Here is a 21141-nt window from a genome sequence, read left to right as displayed (position 1 = left end):
TCCCACTGTACACAGATGCATACAGGATGCGGTAAGGTGTAAGAAGCAACGTTAGTTCATGCACCGAGATGCAAAACATTGGCAGTCAAATACAGTGCTTTCCCCAATAGTCCTGATGATTCATGAATTAGTCACACACGCCTCTTACCTCTGAGGTGTATGTGTTCTGAGGAAATTGGCAATCTCTCCTTCCATCAGTTGTACTGGTTTATTACAGGCACTTTTATCTTTGCATCTATTGTCATAACATGTGTTAACACAGTTTTCTCTTCTTACAGATTTTTTCCTATCATTGGTCCTGTTAGAGGATGGAATCACAGCGTCAAATCACAATTCAAAATATTGACTGTGTTTGTTAAATATTGTTGTAAATATTTGTTTCACTAATATCTAATATATATCCTGCTCCTATTTTTTTTAAATGATGAAAAAAATGTATATTTAGAATCAGCCAGCTAGACTCACCTGGAATGGTCTTAACTTTGTTGGCCACACCCCAAGCATCACATGCAGGAGCCAGTGGTCGTATGCCTTTCCTGCCTCATGCTTGGTCAGGGTATTGACCCGGGCCCCAGCCGTGTCATACAGCTTCTTCACAGCCTGCGTGATGTGATGTTTCATGGCCTTGGCATGCACAGTAAACATAGTGTGGCACCTTGCATCTTCACAACAGACTAAGCGGTCAAGGGAGCTTGAAGGCAGCATAGAGGTTAAGCTTGTTCCCCCTGGGATGCTCTTCTGAGGTCATTTGAGCTGTGGCCAGAGCCTTAATGTGTTGGGCTGCTGGAAAGTGGATGGCATGAATTGTCTCTCCGTTGTGGCTCTGGAGGATGCCTTTCAACACTGTCTCCTTGACCTTCAAAGGTTTTGCATTGCTTTTCATGCTGGGAAGGATGGAAACTTCCTTCTTTGGTTTTGGTGCCATCCTCGTGAAAATCACCCTATTTTCTTTTTGTGCTTTTGTGTGCAGTAACTTTTCAGTGCCAAATCATTTCATAGCTTTGAAGAGACACTGCCTTTTTTTATTAGTGTGTATTTGGGTTATATAATGAATACATCCATCATGGAGATTTGGTACATGTACATATTTATTGTCCATTCTTTTTGAAACACTACCCCCCTCTTTAGGTCCACTTCCTCCAAAAGTCGTATCTCCTTGTTTCCTATGATTTCTCTTTCATTTTGCTCTTTAAATTATCTGTACCTTGGGTTTCTCACATAAAAGAAACCATGTGATATGGTATTAAACTTTCTGTGTCTGATTTATTTCACTTAGCATTATGGTCACAAGGTATATCCCTTTTCCTTCAAAAGTCTCAAATTTATCCTTACTTATGGTGAAATATTTTCCATTGTGTATGCATGTCACATTTTCTTTATCCATTGATCTGTTGATAGATATAAAGGCCATTTCCAAGATTCAGCTGCATGGGTTGTGCTGTTATAAACATGAGTGTATGCATGTTTCATTGTAATGTGATGTCTTTACCTCTTTTGGAAAGATGCCCAGAAGGGGAATAGTTGGGTCAAATGGGATTTCTGTACTTTTTTTGAGGCATCTGCATGCCGATTCCCATAGTGTTTTTATTAGTTTAATTTCTTGCCAACAGTGTAGAAGGGTTCCTTTCTCTCCCATCCCCAACCTTGACAGCATTTGTGTTTTGAGTCCTTGAGGATAGCCATTGTTTTTGGAGTAAAATGGAATCTCAGTGTTGTTTTGATTTATGTTTCTGTAATAGCCAAAGATGCTGAACATCTTTTCACGTACCCACTGGCCATTTGTACTACTTTTTTGTTTTTTGCCTTTTTCTTTTTTATCGGTACCGGGGATCAAACTCACGACCACACACTTGCAAGGCAGGCGCTTATGCCGCTGAGCTAAATCCCCAGCCTCTGTACTACTTTTTTGGAAGTGTCTGTTCATTTAATTTGCCCATTTTGTGATTGGATCTTTCATTTTGGGAGGTCTAATTTGGGAAGGGGAAATAACCAGCAGTTGAACTCAGGACTTCATGCTTGCCAAGCAGGCGCTGAGCCACTGAGCTAAATCCCCGGCCTGGGAGATCTAATTTTTTTTGTTTTTATATATTCTAGGTATTAGTTCACAGTCTGAGCGGTAGCTGGCAAACTCAACTTATTTAACATTACAAATGCCTATCAGGCATTGGGAGGACCATCAGAATGAACAGCTGTGATCACAGCTGCAGTGAGGTGCTCCTTAGCTGATAACCATTACAGAATGCCAATGCCAGATTTTAGACGTGTAAAGAGTAAGATAAGAGTGCATCTTAAAGTTTGTAAATAGTAGCATAGTTTTCCTGTTGACCCACTGTTATGTTGTTGATACAACAAACTGCAACTAGCAAGAGGAATAAAGCAGGGAAATTAAATTTTGGAATCTTAAAAATGGAAGCATTGTTCGAGAAATTTAAGCTCCAGCTGTGTCTCCTAGGGTATGTAAAGACATAACATTCATTGCAGCCCACACAGTTTATTGATATCTTGGATGGAAACGTTAAGTGAAGAGATGCCAAATTTTTCTTACGGATCCCGCAGCAACTGGGTAGTAACTATTTACTGAGATGAGGAAGAGGAATAATTTTTGTTTTTTGCACTGATAAAAGGTAGAATCAAGAATTTTCGGGCAGAAACTTGAACTAGCAACATCGTTTAGATATTTAGAAGCTCAATCTGTTAGTCCAGGGAGACTTGGAATTTAAGTGATAGATTGTCACTTATAACACAAAAATGGCTTTAAAATAATGGGCCTGGGTGAAGTCTTTAAAGGAAGAGCTGTGGTGCAAAGAATCAGAGAAAGGAGGCTCCCATCAGGCCTGCACTTTGGAGAAAGGGAAGGAGGAAGGAATCCACCTGCTGAGGCCACGGGCAGAGTCCGTGGGCAGAAAGGAGAGAAAGAGGCTGCTAAGTTCGGAGCAGAGTGGAGCAGAGTGGAGCTGGGGGAAACTGCAGGAGCAACATGGCCAATCCAGGTTATCAGATCAGTGAGACGTAGCGGCCGAATCTGACAGTGTGGGCGTCCCTGGCGGTTTTGCAAGCGTGTTTCAGTGGGGTTGGAGGGTTGATCGATTAAATGTGAATGATGAGGATGCTGAGTATGTATAAATCTGTGAGAAACTCTGCTGCTCTGTGGAGTAGAGGAATGGCCGGCTGCCTGGAAGGGCACACGATGGGAACAGTGTGGGTTGTAGAGGGGAGATCAGAACTGATTGTGAAAAATTTCAAAACTCTTTTATAATGGTTCTGTAATGATTCTGCTTCTCAGGGTGCAAGCAGGAAGGCAGACAATGGCATGCGACTGAGAGGAGGGGCTTGGCCTCTCTGGCTGTGGTTTCACTCACACACTTGTTTATTGACACCTGTGTTAGTGTGGGCCTTTTTTAATGCCATCCTTCATGACCTGACTCCATCTCCTCCTCCTCGCCTACCCAGCTGGGGTCGGACTTGCCGTATAGCTAACTAGCTCTGCCTTTTCTGGGAAAAGACAGCCACAGACTCCTCAGATATTCCAATAAAAATTAAAAGAGCAGGCACAGAGCTGGGGCTTGTGACTCCTAGCTTGGAGGCATTTCAGCAAGGCCACTGATGCGTGGCTTTTCCCAGAGTGACTCATTCCCAGGCCCCTCGGGTATTCCCTGCCAGCTTTTCTTGATCCCTTAACCATGCTAGAATTTCTATTTAGGTTGTTCTCAATTTCCCAGCTTTGGTTTCCAAGAAAGTAGAACAATCTGGGTATTTTACCATAATTCCAGGGTTGAGGGTGTGGTTCTGTGGTCACATCTCTAAGTTATATTCTTGTCATCCGCATCTCCATGTTTTGGTACATACTGAAATGATTTCCTGCCATTACTATTATCAATTGTTATTTATAAAAATAATAAAAATGTCTACTCTTTTGAGTGCTGAAGAGAAGTCTAAACCCTGGGTACTTTTTACATATTCTTTGCTTTGTCCCGTATTTACCCCGAGATATGTGGTCCTCACTACATTGACACAGGAAAAGATGTAGGTAAGATGTGTGTGATCTTTAGTCCTTTTCGTCTTATCTTTCATTGTTTCTCTTTTCTTTTCCCCCTCCCTCTTCTTAGTTCCCCTTTTTTAGTTGTTTCTTAACTGTCATTTTAAACTTTAAGATCATTCTTATTTTAAAAATGAAAGGTTGAGTACTCAGCCTTCTTATTGTCAAGCAGTTAATTTGTGCTGTCTTTCTCTTTGAAAAGGGCTGTAAATGAACCTAGATCTGTTTTGGATTTTTTGGTGGTGCTAGGGATTGAACCCGTGACCTCGCACTTGCCAGGCAGACACTTATACCACTGAGCTAAATCCCCAGCCCTATTTTCTATTTTATACCATCTCTCAGGAAACCATGAACTTTTGCTTCCCTAGAGATATTTTTAAAGTATCTGGTTATTTATTTAGAGGCTAGTACTTGAGGAAATCAGGCAAGAGACAAAGGACTGTTTTGCTATGGCATCAGTGAAACATACTAGCCTAAGTATCAGGTGCGTAGTCTTTCAAAGTAACTAGTCCAACAGAGTTTCCTAGATTGTGTTTCTCCCTTTTTCTGTAAGCAGCTCATCAAGATAGGTGGTCATTCCACAAGTATTGGGTAAAAACTGAATAAAATGAAAGACAAAAATGGTCTTGCACTTCATGGAGTTTAGGGGTTAGTAAGATATAGAGCATTAAACAAGTACATATAAGAAAACATGACAGTGTTTCATGAGTCTAAATTTGAAGTGTAGGATGTGCCATAGTAGCACGTACAACAAGCACCTAGCCTGGTTTAAGAGTGCTCATTCCCTAAATGACATTTTAAAGGAGATTGAAGTGTTCATATTACTTACCACAGAATAGGCTTGCCTCATGAGGGAGAGGAGGGAGTTTTAGTTTGCTCAGCTACTATAATAGAATACCACCGGCTGGGCGGTTTAAGCAACAGGTGTTTATTTTGTCACTATTTTGGAGGCTAGACGTGCAAGACTGAGTGAGGCCTTGCTACCAGGGTTGGTTTCCGGTGAGGCCTCTCCTTCTGCCTATAAATGGCCGCCTCCCTGCTAGGTCCTCACAGGGCCTTTCTCTGTGAGGGAGAGAGCTCTGGTGATGTTTCCTCTTTTCATAAGGCCCCTAGGCCTATGGTCCTTATAAAGACCTCACCCTTGTGGCCTCAATTTACCTTAATTAACTCCTTAAAGTCCCTGTCTCCACTGCAGTGACACTGGGGCTGAGGGATTTGACATGGATTCTGGGGGGGCATAATGCAGTCCCTTGTGGAGGTGATGGTGGGGTGGATGGAAAGTGAACGTTGCAGACTGTGAAAGTACTGCCGTAAAGCAGGGAGCGTTTGGAAGGGAAGAAGAAATTGAAAGTGTTCGCTGTGGTGTGAGTGGGGTGCAGGAAGTGGACACCGGAGCGAGCTCCCTTCAGGTTAGGAAATCTTGGATAGTGCATAATTTTTATTTTAGAGCTTTGCTTTAGTATAGTATAACACAACTGGATTAAAAGTAGATCTGGAGCTTAGTAACTGCAAAAGCTTCAGCAAATCATTTTTATTAAACCTAGTGTCTCTAATTTTTCTTTTTTCTTTTTTCTTTTTGAGACAAGGTTTCACCATGCAGTCGGTGAGGCCTTGTCACTATGGCCTTGAATTCATTCTCTAGCTGGCCTCGAACGCGAGATCCTTTTGCCTCTGCCTCCCGAGTGCTGGGATTATGGGTGTGTGCCACCATGCCTGGCCCTTTCTAACTTAAAAATAGGAATTATAATTCGTAAATCACAAGGTTATCGTATATAACAATTGTAAAATATCTTGCAAGCCGAAAAGCAACATGCAGAAGTGAGGTTTTGTGGTTTGTTGTGTTTTTCCTCTAAGCCAACTGGTTTCCCTGTGTGAAGTTGGTCTCCCTCATATTTGTGACCCTCAACACATTTAAGGCCTCAAATAGACCACCAGACCTCTTCCTTACCGCACCCCTCTCCAGTAATTTTTTTGTAACCACTGTCACTTTTAACTGTAATTTTTTAAAAAAGCACTAGCAGGATTAAAAGAATCAGGCTGCTCTTTGGATGAAAAATACATCCAATATGCTTCTTTATGAGGATTGTCTGTTAGGGCCGGTGAGCCTATTTTCTCCCTTTTACTTGCTCTGCCCGGGCAGAATTATTCGTGAGCTTCTCTCTCTCTCTCTCAAGCCAAAGGATAGACTAATAGCATTTTCTCAGCTCACTGAGCTCTCTGCTTTTCTATGAAGCAATTTCTGAGTGACCCAGAAAGAAGTGGTAATTTTCACGGGGACATGTCTCTTCTATTTTCTGTCATACCCGAGTGCCTTGTCATTGCGTGCAAATATACATGGATTTACTTGTGAGCAAAATAGCCTATGAAGTTAAAAAAAAAATACATACATATGTTTTTAACAGTATTTTGACTCCAAAGTCCCTGTGGTCTCTACTTTGCATCTGCAAGTGTTATTTTCCCCATTTTCATGGGTTTTTTAAAAACCTCTTTCAATTCATTATAAGTAATCCCAAAAGCAAATAGAGAAGGATACTAAGTCAATCTGAATATTCTAAAGCCATCATCTTTGCATGATGAGCTATTGACACCCTTACTGTCTCTTTATTTATGTGGCTTTTAGTTTGTTAGGAGTCTAAGTGTGTCATCACATGAATACTGGGCTGATTAATATTATATAATGAAATACTCTTTCAACAGTAGCACAGCATTTAAGTTGTATTTTAGGATAGAGGGGAGAAATAAACAAAAGGGACATTTACTGGTTCTTGACTGCAGAATCAGAACCTCTAACATTTCTCATTACTGAAGCTTAGGGTGCTGTTTCATTTCTTCTTAGTCTTGGATACGCTGACCATTTTCAGGGACAGCGTAGAGTTCTTTTCACCAATAGACACATGATCAATATAAGTGGTTTAGAAGGATGAAGGTAACTAAGCTAGGATCCTCACTAGTGCTTGAAATATTTTTGAACCATGAGAGGATCTGGCTTTAGTTTCAGAAAACCAAGAAGTTAGTACATATAACCTCTTAAATTTACCAGCTTGTTAAGGATAAAAATATTAAAGGTGTATCAAGATGTTTTTTCCTACAAATAGACTTTATGTGTAGAATTCTTCCCTCTGTTTCCCCTTGTGTATTCCCGATGCTACCACCTAGTGGAATAAATGCAAGGCTACTTGTCAGGAAAGGAAGGTGAAATTTTTTTAGCTATTGAGAGTTGAACCCAGAGCCCACTGCATGCTCAACACTCACTTTGTCACTGAACTACATCTCCATACAGTGTGAAATTTATCATAAGAAACTATTTCCATGATGATGGGTCATGGTTTCTTTCTTGCTGTTTATTTTGCTTTTATGAGATAGGATCTTGCTTTATAGTTCAGGCTGGCCTCGAACTCCCAGCAGTCCTCCTGTGTCAGCCTTCTGAATGATGGGATTACAGGCATGCATCACCACACCCAGCTCCTTCTTTTAATGTAATACGGCAGGTTGCATAAAATACTTGAATTCCAAGGAGAAAAATAGCATTTCCAAGCATGCATCTGAAAATAAATAAAACCTTTTAGCTTATCCACAAATAAGTGTATTTGTTCAGAAACTTAGGAGCTACATAAGTTACTTAGACCTTTATCTAAATTACATCAAGAAGTGCCTCTTAATTCCTTACCACAAAGAGTTCATTTAAAAAATTCTAAACTATAAAGCTCTGGAGCACACATGAAATGAAGGTCTCACTGAATTTTCTTATCTCTTAGGTAAATAAAAGCACAGAAATCAAATAGATTTTGTCAAAGCTGGAAATAACAGCAGGTGTGTCCGAAGAGTGAACGCCTTCCAGACCCTCATCTTTTATTGGTAGTTTTATTTTCTTTTAAGGCCACCGTTAAGAACAAAACACAAGCCAGTCAAAAAGCAAATTGTCTTTTTGTTGTCACTCATTTCTCTCACTTGGTCTTCTCTCATCAGTTTGTTCCTTGGCTGCCCAGGTCCTGCTTGGTCCTTCTGGCTGATAGAATGACCTTCCCATTTCCTGAGAGGACACACTGTTTAGATGGCATCAACACACAAACGCTGTTTGTTTTGTTTTTTTTTCTCAGGATACATGCTTTATTAGCACACATTAAAATGTATAGAATACTAGGTTTCACTGTGGCATTTTCATACATGTGAATGTTTTCATCATGCCCATCCTTGTAATCCTTATTTACACTCTTCTACTTCCCCTGACTCCCTTCCGGAAAGTCTAATAGTCTGTTTTCTGTTTTTCATGTCTTCTTTTTTTTTCCTTTTTAGACTCCACATATTAGGCAAAAATGTGTGATACTTGTCTTTCTGAGTCTGACTTATTTGGCTTAATATGAAGATCATCAGTCTTATTTTTTTCCTGCAAATGATAGGATTTTGTTCTTCACTGTGGCTGAACTGTGTATGTATATATATATATGCACGCCAGTTTCTTTATTTGTCCATGCATTCTGGGACTTTAGGCTGGCTCCACATCTGGGCTGCTGTGAGTTGTACCACAGTAACCATGGGTATGTGGGTACCTCTGCAGTACTATGCTGATGTGAATCACTTTGAATCTATCCCAAGGAGTAGTATAGCTAAGTCATAGCATAGTTCTACTTTCAATTTTTTGAGGAAAAACATTGTCAGGGATATTGTAAGCCTCAGTAACATTTAACCTACCTGATTCTTGGTAATCTTAGCTGTTACGTTCTGATCCAGAGACTGCAAGATAATGAGCAGAAGGAGGAAGAACAGTGGAAAATCAATTTTAAAAAATGCCAAACTCTAGTTTTAGGCAGTTTTGTCTGACACGACAAAGACTCCACACCAGCTGGAAATGAGTCCCCTCTTTTACTCTGTGCATGACAGACTCCCGCTGTACCACCAGCCCCAGGTGCAGTGAAGGCTGCATGCTGGGAGATTGTATCTGGGTAACAGACCTGGCCTCATCTTACTCTTGTGATCTAAGATTACGCTGCACAGTAACGTTTTTTATGTTTGTAATACTTAGCCCTTAAAACTTTCCATTTCGGGGCTGGGGATTTAGCTCAGCAGCATAAGCGCCTGCCTTGCAAGCAGGCAGTTGTGAGTTCGATCCCTGGTACCGATAAAAACAAAAAAGACAAAAAAAAAAAAAAAAAAAAAAACTTTCCATTTCTAGATTTTCTCCTTTCATAAACCACTTACCTTAGTCCCTTATTACTGCCTTGTGTTGAAGGAATGTGTATGCATCTGCACTGCTGGCTTTTGGCTCTCCAGTGCTTGTGATAAGGGCCATCACCTGTCTGTGTTTTTATGATGCAATTGCTGAATCATGCATCCTCCGTCCTCTTGATTGTATTTATCTATTCTGGTGCCTGTTTTGTTCCTCCAGGACTGGGGATTGAACCCAAGGCCTTTGCTTTGAGCTGTGTCCCTAATTTGTTTAAAAACTTTACTTACTTGCTATTTATTTGTTTGCTAATATATTTGTTATCTTGAGACAGAGGTTTCACTAAGTTGCCCAAGCTTGTCTCACATTAGCAATCCTCCTGCCTTAGCCTCCTGAAGTGGGGGCCACTATGCCCAGCGGAGTCTGATGTCTATCTCTAGAAAAGCTCCTCTTTCTGTTGTGTAACACAGGCAGGTGTGCTCAGGGCCAATTTGCTGATTTCCACACCTGGGAAGCCTTCACATGTTTTGGAGCATTCGTTAGGGAAGCAAATATGTGATACCTCTAAAGACTAAAATTTGGTTCTTCCCTTTAATTTTTAACCAGTGCAATTTTGGTGTTTGTTTTGTTTTTGTCTTTTTGTCACTGCAGTTCAGGCTGGCCTTGAGCTCACTTTGTAGCCCAGGCTATTCTTGAACTCACAACGATCCCCCTGCCTCAGGCTCACCGGACTCAACCAGTGCAATTTTGAAAGGTGTTACATGGTTGATGGTTAAAAATAAGCCTTCTAAATCCTTTCAGCAACAAGAATTCATTTTTCCTCTAAAATCATAACTTACGAAAGCAAAGAAAATGAAACTTTATCCTCAGCTTTTTCTTCTTAAAAGACCTGGAAAGGCTTTCTGTCACTGGTTAGCCCCTTCTGGAGGATAGATACAGCCTGCTCTATACTCTCAGACTGTTGTCTTCGTAGTAAATTACAGGTTGTGTGCTCTGACTGTATTGCAGCCTTCCCTTGGAGTCAAGAAGCCCACCAAAGCGTTGCTCTTTGTCATCCTGAGCCCAGTGGGACCGTATTTTTCAAGTGGATCCTTCAAGCCAGTGACCCTGTGGGCCAGCCCACAGTATGTCAGAGCCTGGAAAGGTGGCACTGGGAACTACAAGATGGGAGGGTAAGTCGGCACATTTCTGTCTCGAGGAGAGCATCCTTCCTGACGATCTTACAATTGCATTTCACTGCAGCAGAAACATGTGCAACAATATTTAAACATGAATGCTTGCTTTTTATCTTCTGCTCAGTGCTCCATGTTTTAAATAAAATACTTGTTCAAAGGATCACTCTGGTGGGAGAGAGAAGCATTGGATGCCATACCGAGGCAGGAACCAGCCTAAGGGAGATAGTTCTGATTGGCTACACCTTTGCCTGCCTGCTTCCCCATGGAGCTGTCTTCCCGGCTGCAGCTCCTAGCCTCACCTGCTGTGAGCTGGCAGGGGCTCAGCCCTGCCTTGGCTGTTAGGCTGGTCTCTGGCCATGTGTAGCTGGCAGGAAAAAAAAGAGCATTTGAAAGTGCTGGAGAATCTCAGGTATGGACTTGGCCTCAATGTGGAAATGCCCCTTGGGTAAGAATATCTGGATCAAGCAGCCTGGTCTCGTCTTCATCTGGTCAAGTGGTAATGCACAGCACCTGGGTCAAGCATCGGATTCAGGATGGTCAGAGTCCAGTGACATGCTGGTAAAGTATTAAGAGTGACAGCGTAGTTGATGTGCAGAGCCTTCTTCCCTAAGGAAGGCAGAGGGGAGAGACAAGGAATTACAGTACTGTCAGGATATGGTATGTGTTAGAATCTGGAGAAAATGGATGTGGGAGACAGCATCAGGCAGAATTTAATTCAGACTCACCAGGGTAAATTTCTACCCCATGGAAGTCGGTGAATCTACAAAAGTGACTTCACTCACAAAAGCCAGCTAACAGAGGGACTCTCCAATTCTGTCGTGCAGAGACTGATTTATATCAGATTTATATCAGGTGGTTTATATCAGAAGTGGATGATTGCAGATCAGGGAAACCTCACAAGTTGAGGTCTGGGGCCAAATGACAGCTGGTTGTCATCACCTAGTTAGCACATGTTTCTCAGGTTTGCAGATTTGGAGAACAAACATCGGTATTTTTTCTGGGGAGTTTTGTCACTGATTAGCCTGCCCCTGTGCAGTTCCTGACATGTGACTCAAGGGTCAGGTTTGAGGGGACCAGGATGGCTGTCCAAGATCAGGAGCCCTCTTACAGATCACCAAACTCACAGGAATGAGAGAAAACACACTCAACTTGATTATTATGGAAGTCAAGGATCAGGAGAGCTTAAATAGGGAATTTGGCTTGAGATTGGTCTTAAGGAATCACAAGGCAGTCTAGCTGGTGTGTGAACAGATACTGATGTTGTACCTTCATATAAACTATGGGCTTACGTACCACAATGCAAGACATTAATAATTGGAAAGTTGAGAAGAGGGCTGAGGAAGGGTTATTACTTTTGGAAATACTTTTGGAAATTACTTTTTTGCTCAGTTTTTCTTTACATCTTTAAAAGTGCTGCAAGCATAATCTCTTATTAACAAATAGTTTGATTCAGGCTCATGGACTGTGGTCAGTGGGAATTGAGTGAAATGTCTTAGGAAGAGACTAGTGGAGAGAGTATTTGAACTCATAAATAGAAGCGAAATGGGCAAGAGGGAGGCAGTAATAAAAGGACATGCATTTAACCTTGTGTCTGTTGTTTGCAAGATGTGTTAAAGCACTCTATGCCTATGCTCCCAACCTGGGGAAATACAAGAAAAACAAATGATTCTACACTGAGTTCATCCAGTTTAGCCAGCAAAGACATTAGGAGATAGCTGGGCATAATCCCAGCACTGAGGAGGCCGAGGCAAGAGGATTGTTGTGAGTTCAAGTTTAGCACTGGGGCTTATTGTGAGCTGAAGGCTCATAATGAGACCCTGTCTCAAAAAAGACCAAAAAAAAAAAAAAGACATTTAGAGACAACTTTACTACATTCTTCAATCTAATTAGGTCCACAGTTACCCTCTAAACACTATTTAGGTCTCCCTGTAGTCAATTGGTATCATTAAATAGCTCTTGGTTCTCATAAACTCACTTTCTATCTAAGTGATTCTGGAAGAGTACTTTATTTTACTTTTGTAAATTTAAGATTATCCCACTGTTTTGAAGCATTGGAGAAATAGCAGTACTGGCACACAGCTGAAGGAGAGTCCAGCAGCCAGGCTTTGGTGCACATTGAGATCACTCAGGGAGCTTTATCAACAGCTCTTCCCTGGCTCCCGCCTCTGGAGGTTCTGTCTGTGTCTGGAGTACTGGAGTATGGATGGAGCTTCAGGACTTTTTTTTTTTTAGCACTGGGGATTGAACCAGAAGTGTTTGCTCTGAGCTACATTCCCAGCCCGGTTATTTTGAGACAGGGTCACACTAAATCACTGAGTTGCCCTGGCTGTACTTGAACGCAGCCTCCTAGAATGCTAGGATGATAGGAGTGCGCCACCATGTGGTCCAGCTGGGATATATTAGGCACAGCAAAACTGGAGAGACACTGAACTAGAAGGGTCCCTTGTCACAGCAACATTTTTAGTCCCAAGCGCTTTCTGAATTTAAAGTGAGTCAGGTGTCAAGTGAGTGTCTTTCTTTCTCTTTCTTTTTCTCCTTGTCTTTCTCTGTCTCATGTGCGCGCACACACACACACACACACACACACAAAAGTACTCATCCATCTTTTTTCACTTTTATTCTGCACTTAAGAGTGCAAGCTTTAATGAGAACACAAAGGCCAAGCTTAAGAACCTGTCTGTCCAAACGCATGTTTTGTGCCACTCTGGAAACTCCCCTAATGTAAACTGTAGACTTGGGGAGATAAGGATGTGTTAGTGTACAATCATCATTTATAGCAAAAGTACCACTCTGGGGCAAAATAGTGAATATGTGAGAGCAAAGATATGTAGAAAATCTCTGCACCGTTCTCTCAATGTTATTCTCAGCCTAAAACTGCTCTTTTTAAAAATTCGCCAGGTGCCATGCCACTGAGCCATATCCCCAGCCCTCTTTTAAAAATTAAACTCTTCAAAAACTAAGAAAAAAATCTCGTTACCCTGGGGCATGTTACCTTACCTGTTCCCACTCTCACTTTTCTCATTTGTAAAATCAGGGTAAATACCTAACTTACTATTATAGATTGAGATGATATGTGTCCTGATTGGAAAAATGAAGTGAATTAAAATTTTCTAAATTTATTACAGTAAAAGACACATTGCCATTAATCCCCCTCAGCATGACCCACCTACTCCTCACTCTGAACACACTCAGCCATCATTCTTCTCACTTTCTAAAGTGGGCCTGAAGTCCTCTTTTTTTTTTTTGTTACTGGGGATCAAACTCACCACCTCATGCTTGCCACGCAGGTGCTTATGCTGCTGAGCTAAATCCGCACCCTGAAGTCCTCTTTTGTGTCTTGAGTTGTGCCACTGGCTGCCCTGATGCTCTGAATCAATGCAAAGCATTTAGTTTTCACTGTAGTTTTGACTTTGAGTAAGAGACGTAAGTCACACGGTGCCAGATCTAGTGAATAAGGTGGACGAGGACCCACCATCATGTTTTTATGAACCTGTCACTCAGCAATGGCATTCACTATATTTTTGATCCAACCTCATAAAGACACAAAAGAGGATTTCCAGAACTGCTTCAGAAAGTGGCAAAGAACAATGGGAAAAGTGTGTTCAAAGCAAGGCTCGTATTTGCTTGCCATATAGGGGAAAAATGGTTAAAAGTATGGGTTAAAAGTATGGGTTGCAAAAATGTTTAAAAGTATGGGCTAGATCACAGTCGGGGGGCCTCACTCCCTCACAATATCTGTGTGATTTTGTGTGTTTTTCCTCCAGCATCTAAAAGTATAACGAAGCCCAGGGTTGTTCTAAGACAGTTCTGTGAAATACAGTGGTTAATACTCAGTACCCTCCCTAATAGCCAAAACTTCTTATCAAACAGTACCTGATACTATGAGGCTTTCTTATAGGGACTCTTTAAGAGAAATCAGATGAATTTTACACAATAAAATTTATTCACTTGGAAGGGTGTATTTAATATCACCATCCTCTCAAATACTTACTGTATTTAAATTTATATTGAATTTTTGAAACACTTTTCTGGCTTTTTCATTTGTTTCTCTGCTGTCCAAGAATGTATGTTTTCCTTTTCTGGCTATTGGTAGCATGAGGGAGAGAAACCAAATAGTACGTCACCACGCTGTTTGTCACCATGTGGACATTTATAATACTGTTAACACTTCAAAGAGGAGTTTGAGAACAATTTGTATGTGAATACAGAATACACTCCTTCTTCCGATGCATTGAAACAGTTGTGCTTAATTTTTCTTTCCCTGCCCAGGTAGCTTTGTGATAGCTGTAAGGAACCACAGTTTAAATAAGCCACGTTCTCTGAAGTGTGTGTTTATTCTTTTTTTGATCTGTACCAGAGTTCGAACTCAGGGCCTTGCACTTGCCACTGGGCTGAATTCCTGACCCCTGTGTGTTTGTTCTTAAAAGCTTCTTTTGAAAGCCTAGATACTCACACTGGAGGAATTCTGAGCTGCTGATGACCAGCCTAGGTTGCATGCCCTCCTTTAATTGAGTCATAGCAGGACAGGCTGCTGGGAATCTCAGCAGAGTGACGGAGCCCTATAGGAAGGAAAGGCTGTGTCTAGAAGAGGGCGTAGAATGGGAAAGGAAATTGGGAGACCCATGCATGTGCCCACTGTCATCTAGAGTTCTTGGGCTTCACTTGCACTTTTATTTAGACACATCATAATCTTACCTAGATAGACGAGATCATTTAAAAGGCCTAAGAAATGTGGTTCACGATTACATACTGCGTCCTAGTAGTTTTCGTTGTGTGCTGGCTTGCGTGTGCAGTGATATACCTCAGTTTGCGAATGCTTCTGTTCACAAACAATTCAGCGTTCAGCGATATTTCGTTTCTGTTCGCAGACTCCACGTTGGATGACGGACGCAGCTGAGGTTCTCTTCCCTACATAAACACAAACACAGCCATCTTCCCCCAAATTGTAAACCAAGTAGATTTGTAAACTCAGGTACCACTGTACTTCCGAGGGCTTCACTGCCCAAAGACAGGGCCAGGGTTTGTCCCCAGCCTCCACTGTCTTACTGTGGAGCTTTTCACACTTACTCACTGATGTCTCTGGAGCTAAGAAAAGTGAACCCAAGGCCTGAAGGAGACAAGAAAGCTTCATGTTTATTTGAAAACTATTATATTTTATCTACACATTCAAACATTAAGAACTTTGTAATATATCCTATATTTTTCTCATGTTTAAATTTAAATTTAAAATATTACTAAAAATTACAACATTACATTCCAGGAAGATGAGCCATATTCCTTTGATTTTTAAATAACCCAGAATAAATTATGTGGGTTAAGAAAAATAAGCCTCTGAAATACTTTTGGACCAAAAGAAAAGGGTTTTTTTTTGAGATTTTTAAACCCACCAGTGGGGATTTTAGGCATTGGGCATTAGGCATAGGCCTCGGATCCAAGCCATAGGCCTGGTGCTTTACCATTTAACTTGCTGTAACTTGATTCAGGTCACTTTTCCGAAGCACAGTTTCTCATCTCAATAACAGAAGCTACCTAATAAGATTGATGTGAGGTTGAGATCATTTATGTAAATTACCTTGGTGTGTCGGGAAAACTACTTGGTAATGTTTAACTGTTCTCATTAACTTGGCTATTTACCTGTGATCTAGCATTGCTTTTCGTGTTGGGATTCCAAGATTTTGTTTTGCTGTCTCATTATGCATGGGTTCGAGCAGGCTTTTCTGAGTTTCCTTTCATTTTGTGGAGTTAACTAGAGAGAATATATGGAGAAGAATGTAATATCCGGACTGCATCCACCTGCAAATTAAAGAATTGCCATTAGAGCGTGGAAGATGGGGCCGGGTGATGCATGTTCATAATCAGTGTGTCCTCTCTTCCTTAAAGGAATTATGGCTGCTCTCTGTTTGCCCAGTACCATGCCGGGGAGATGGGCTGTCAGCAGGTCTTGTGGCTCTACGGAGAGGATCATCAGATAACTGAAGTTGGGACGATGAATCTTTTCCTTTACTGGATCAATGAAGATGGAGGTAACCCACGCAGATGTCAGCTCTGTACTTTGCCAGTCATTTTCAGTGGGACCACTAGAACTGGAAGAGGAGGACAAGGATATAGATAGCACAAGGTCCACAAGCTAAGAATACTGTACTTTTGCAGTCAAGTAGACATCATTTTAAAGAAGGTGGAAAGGTTTTGCTTTGTTCTCGTGGTTTGTTCCCCCCCCACCACTAGATGTACTAATTATTGAGATGTCAAATTAAGTGATATTAAGTCACTGTGATTTAAAGATTTGCTGCCCCATCCTCTCTGCCATTCCCTGGCATTCTCCTGCCTGAACCTTTGCATTTGGAAAAAGGTCTCAGGCCAGTTCAGTGGTCATTCACCATATACTGTGTAAGAAATAGTAATAAATGCAGTCTGCATATTCTACCGACAGGGTATTTACTGCACTGAGATGTGTATGTGTGTGTCTGTGTCTATACAGGCACTTGATATTTACATATATATTAGAGAAAGAAAAAACGTACATTTATATATTTGTTTCAAAGGCTAGATTTTAAACCCAGGGCCTACTACATACTAAGCAAGTGCTTTACCACTGAGCTACACACCTCTAACCCTTTTGCTTTAGTTCTTTTAACAATTGTTGCCTTTTCTAAATATTTTGGTAACATAGCAGGGGTCCTCCATGTGATTAAAGTTCAGTAGTAAAGACAAGCCACTATACACTGAGGTTGTACCTAGTTCCCAGCCCATTCAGTTCTCTTTCTGAATGTGTACTATAGAAATCAGTATTCCTTCATTACCCTGAATGTTCACTATGTTTCTTTTGATTCTTTTTTAATTTTAGTTCACAGACCATAGGGATTGAGTGAAGTGTGGACAATACACAGTATTAAGTTCAGTGTCCAAAAGGGAGGAGAAAAATACATAGGCACTGATTTCCATTAGAATTTTTTTTTTGGTACCAGGGATCAAACTCACAACGTCATGCTTACCAGGCAAGTGCTTGAGCCTCTGAGCTAAATCTCCGGCCCTCCATTAGAATTTTGATAGTTACGCAAAATTTAGAAACATGTTTATAGACTTGTTCATGCTGTTAGATTACTAATTTCACATTGAGTGCAGAAATGCAAAATGTAAAACATTTCTAAGTACTTGCAAGGTCTTGGTATTGGTTTGAATGAATATTTTCAAGTGAAACTTTTATTTGGCAGTAGCCTCTGTTGCTTTGAGGTAATTTGGCTGTAGATGGAGGGAGGCAGTGATTCAGATGCCCCTGAACCCAAACTTGGGACTATTTTGAGTATTAGCAGCAGAGCCTTGTGTTCCGTCCGGGTTGGAGCTCAGTCTCCTGTGCACCGGCCCTTGGTGTGATCCTTGGCATGTGAGAAGAGAAGCCAGATGCGGTTTGTGCTCATTCTCCACCTCTGCTGTTTGTTCTTGGCAGTATTTGGCGGAGTTTGTACTGCAGTATTTCTGACTCCTAAATTTGAGTTATTACATATACATATATCAAAAGTTACACCAGGAAGAAGTTGGCTGGCGTTGGAGTCTGCATTCAGGAGGTAATAGACTGTATTTTTTTCCCACCAGCCTGCTCTTGCTGCCTCCCAAAACATCCCACATATAGCCCGAAGTGAAAAGAGGCAGCATGGTTCAGAAGTGGTATCATACTTATTTATGGATGAGAGATGCCAGGATTTAAGCATCATCTGAACCAGAGCTATGTGATTTAACCAAAAACTGTCTTGGTGAAAAATTGCTCTTTATCCAAACAGTAATCATGGAACATTTCTCCTCTGAGTTTTAAAGGTCAGAATAAAAAAAGTGAATTTGTCTTCTGTCTCTTGTAAAATATATAAAATGCTTAAGCGTTATCCTTTGGTACCCTTGCCTGAGACAACTTTAGGTTCAGTATACTCCATCAAGCGGGTGTTCACCTCATAGGTCAAATAAAATTTGAAATAAGGAGAAAGGAAATAGAATAAATGTCAGAACAGTACTGAGAGGGGAAATAGAACATCAGTATCAACCTTCAGGTTAAAAAAAAAAAGACATTGAAACAATTCTAGAGAGTGATTTTAACCATGTGGCTTTCAGAAAATACAAAGAATAAATACTGAGTTGAAAATCCTCAAAATACTGATTTCACAGGCACGAGGCACGAACAGAATTTTCTGAGTAGTGATCTTTTCGAAAAGGAGCAGGCGTAGAAAGATAGATAAGGCACACCCTGTGTGTTCAAAGCTGAGCACCATGCGTGCTGCTTACCTGTGCTGCTTGGCCTGTAGCTCATGGGGATTTTGATTCCAGTAACCAACGGTGGTGGTTAAAGTTACATTCTTTTACTTATTTTATTTGTGGGAGTCCTGGAGATTGCACCTAGGACCTTTCTACTGAGCTACATCCCCAGCCACCACCACCCCTTCCTTTTTTGAGACATGGTGTCACTAAGTTAGTTAGGCTAGGCTTGAACTTGGGACTCCTCGCTCTTGGCTCTCCAGAGTGCTGGGATGATAAGAGTGTGCTACACACCTTTTCACTCTGTTCATAACTAGTTCAAACACATGTACTTATTTATTGCTGTTTGAACAAATAATTTTATCATGTCTGAGACACTGGGATACTGGAAAAGAAAGACCCAGCCTTTGTGTCTACGAAGCTCTTTCACAGCTGCCAAGTCTTTGCTCTCAAATCACACTGTCCCCATGGATGTCACTGAGCTCGTAATCAAAGCTATGAACTCTGTCTCCTTTAGTCTTCAGCATGCCCACTATCCTTCCCTCTTTTCCTCCATGTTCTGACACGCTAGATAACAACGCAACTGCTGGCCTCTGCCTATTAGAAAGTGAGTAGGGAGTTAAATCAGTCTGGTTAGGAGAGCTTAGGATAGCAAACAACACTTTGTACATATTTGCTGAATAAACGAGTGATTGTGCTGCTGGAGTTCAGGGCAGATGTGCAAACCCACATTCCTCCTTTCCATTCGTGCCTGACTTGGGGCAGTCACAGATGAATCCTGCTGCTACTGCTGCTGAATTCCTCCTCTCCCCAAAATGATCTCTCTGTCAAAGACAAGCTGCGTTTGTAGGTTCTGTTTTCCTCCTGTTGGGCAATCTGGAGTTCGTTCTGGCTCTTGTGAGCATGTTTGTGGTTACAGAGGAAAATGAATATTTCTCACCCAAATGTTGTCATTTCATCGTCTCTGTCTGGCAACCAGAGGAGCAGATGTTCTGTTCCTTGACCTCAGGCTAGTGGTTACAGTTCTGGGTGTTAAATGTATTTCACAAAACAGCGTTTACACATGCAAAACTGCTGTTTGCATTTAACTTTATGTAGTCTTGGAGCTCAGCACGCTTTAGAAAAGGTTTATTTCTGGGGCACTGCATGTGTGTGCGTGTTTGTGTGTGTGTAATAATTATATACACATAGAGATCCATACATTTATGCATCTAACTAGCTATCATAAAACACATTTATTTTGAGATCCTCCACACTTCTAAACATGATGAAAAGTAGCCCTAAGAACATTGCCAAGAACAAATTTCTTCTCTCCTGAAAATAATTTTCTTTTTTTTTTTTTTTAATTTTTTATTTAAAGAAAAGGAAACAAAAGAATACATGGAGATTTTAAAAAAGGGTAGAAATGATACAAACTTACAGAAAAACAAACGGTAAGAAATTGCTGGTTGATAAGTTACACATTGTCATCTTAGAAGTAGCTGTTCATGTTATGGAATTAAAGCATTTAGAATGACATTCATAAAGTGACACTACAAACCCTTCTGCTCTATGATCGAACAAGAACTCAGTAACATGGTTATCAGTCCTACACATTTGTTTTACTTCTCAAAGAGGGTAAGATTAAACATATCAAAACAGAACATAGCAGTTAAAAAAACAATTTAAAGAAATACAGATTTCATAGGAAGCCCACTGGAGATCTTGATTGTCTATCTAACTGTCTCTAGTTTTTTACAAATAGTTGTCTCTATCTTCATCCACCTTATATACTTAGTGTATATTATAGAACTAATCAAATCATTGAAGACTTTTTAGGTCCTCAAGTACCAAATTAGGGAAGACAATAGTAACTACCAACTCATCTCTCCTACTCTTTGTGATAGCTGTCCCCATCTCTACATATGCTGAAATTGAACTCAAGAAACCAGTCCAATGTCATTCTAATCAGCAAACATTAGTATTGCTAGAATTTCTATCATAATGCTACTAAATTAGCCTCGGGTTTCTTAGTGTCTCTTCCTCAGAGTATCTGTTCATTACATCTTACATTATATAATCTGTTCCCATAAATAATTAAAAAGAAAAAAAAGAACCCATGTGTGAATTTCTACATATATATCTATCCTCTCTGTGTTATAGGGAATACCAAGTCATAGCAAGACAGCAAAACAATTTCCTAGAAAAACATGCAATGGATAAAACATTTAAGACCACAATATAGATGATCTTCCATAGTTACTATGTTTCCTCTTGTTATTTTCAATAGATTTGACCACCACACTGGCTTATTATAGTTAAATATAGTATCACCTATTTTTATAAAAACTTAACTTTGGCAGCATTGTAGGGTTTGGAAGCTGTTACTAATTAATACCAGTATGGATATTCTTTACAACTTGTCATCCTCAGAGTAGTTGCCTCTACTTTTAGGGTTGATACTGACAAGCATACCAATTTCAAATAAAATCAGCCATGGCCAACCCATAGTCTTACGATTCAGATTCAATTAAGATCAGTCATAGTAAGAC

General features: G+C 40.6%; 1 protein-coding gene across 5 annotated transcripts in view; it reads left to right on the top strand.

Moving 5' to 3' along the window:
* The window catches only part of Bcat1 (branched chain amino acid transaminase 1), a 109295-nt gene that overhangs the window by 66617 nt on the left and 21537 nt on the right, over nucleotides 1-21141 (top strand). For all 5 annotated transcript variants that reach the window (XM_003470335.5, XM_005003827.4, XM_063238396.1 and 2 more), the window contains 2 exons: nucleotides 10206-10369; nucleotides 16253-16395. In XM_003470335.5, coding sequence (XP_003470383.2) covers nucleotides 10206-10369; nucleotides 16253-16395 — 307 coding nt within the window. The remainder of the gene's footprint in view (nucleotides 1-10205; nucleotides 10370-16252; nucleotides 16396-21141) is intronic.

This window comes from Cavia porcellus, unplaced genomic scaffold (assembly GCF_034190915.1).
Source record: "Cavia porcellus strain 051 isolate PalLab524CR breed Dunkin Hartley unplaced genomic scaffold, mCavPor4.1 scaffold_27, whole genome shotgun sequence".
Classification (NCBI taxonomy): domain Eukaryota; kingdom Metazoa; phylum Chordata; class Mammalia; order Rodentia; family Caviidae; genus Cavia; species Cavia porcellus.
Note: the sequence above shows the minus strand (reverse complement) of the source record. Positions and strands in the feature narration are given on the sequence as shown.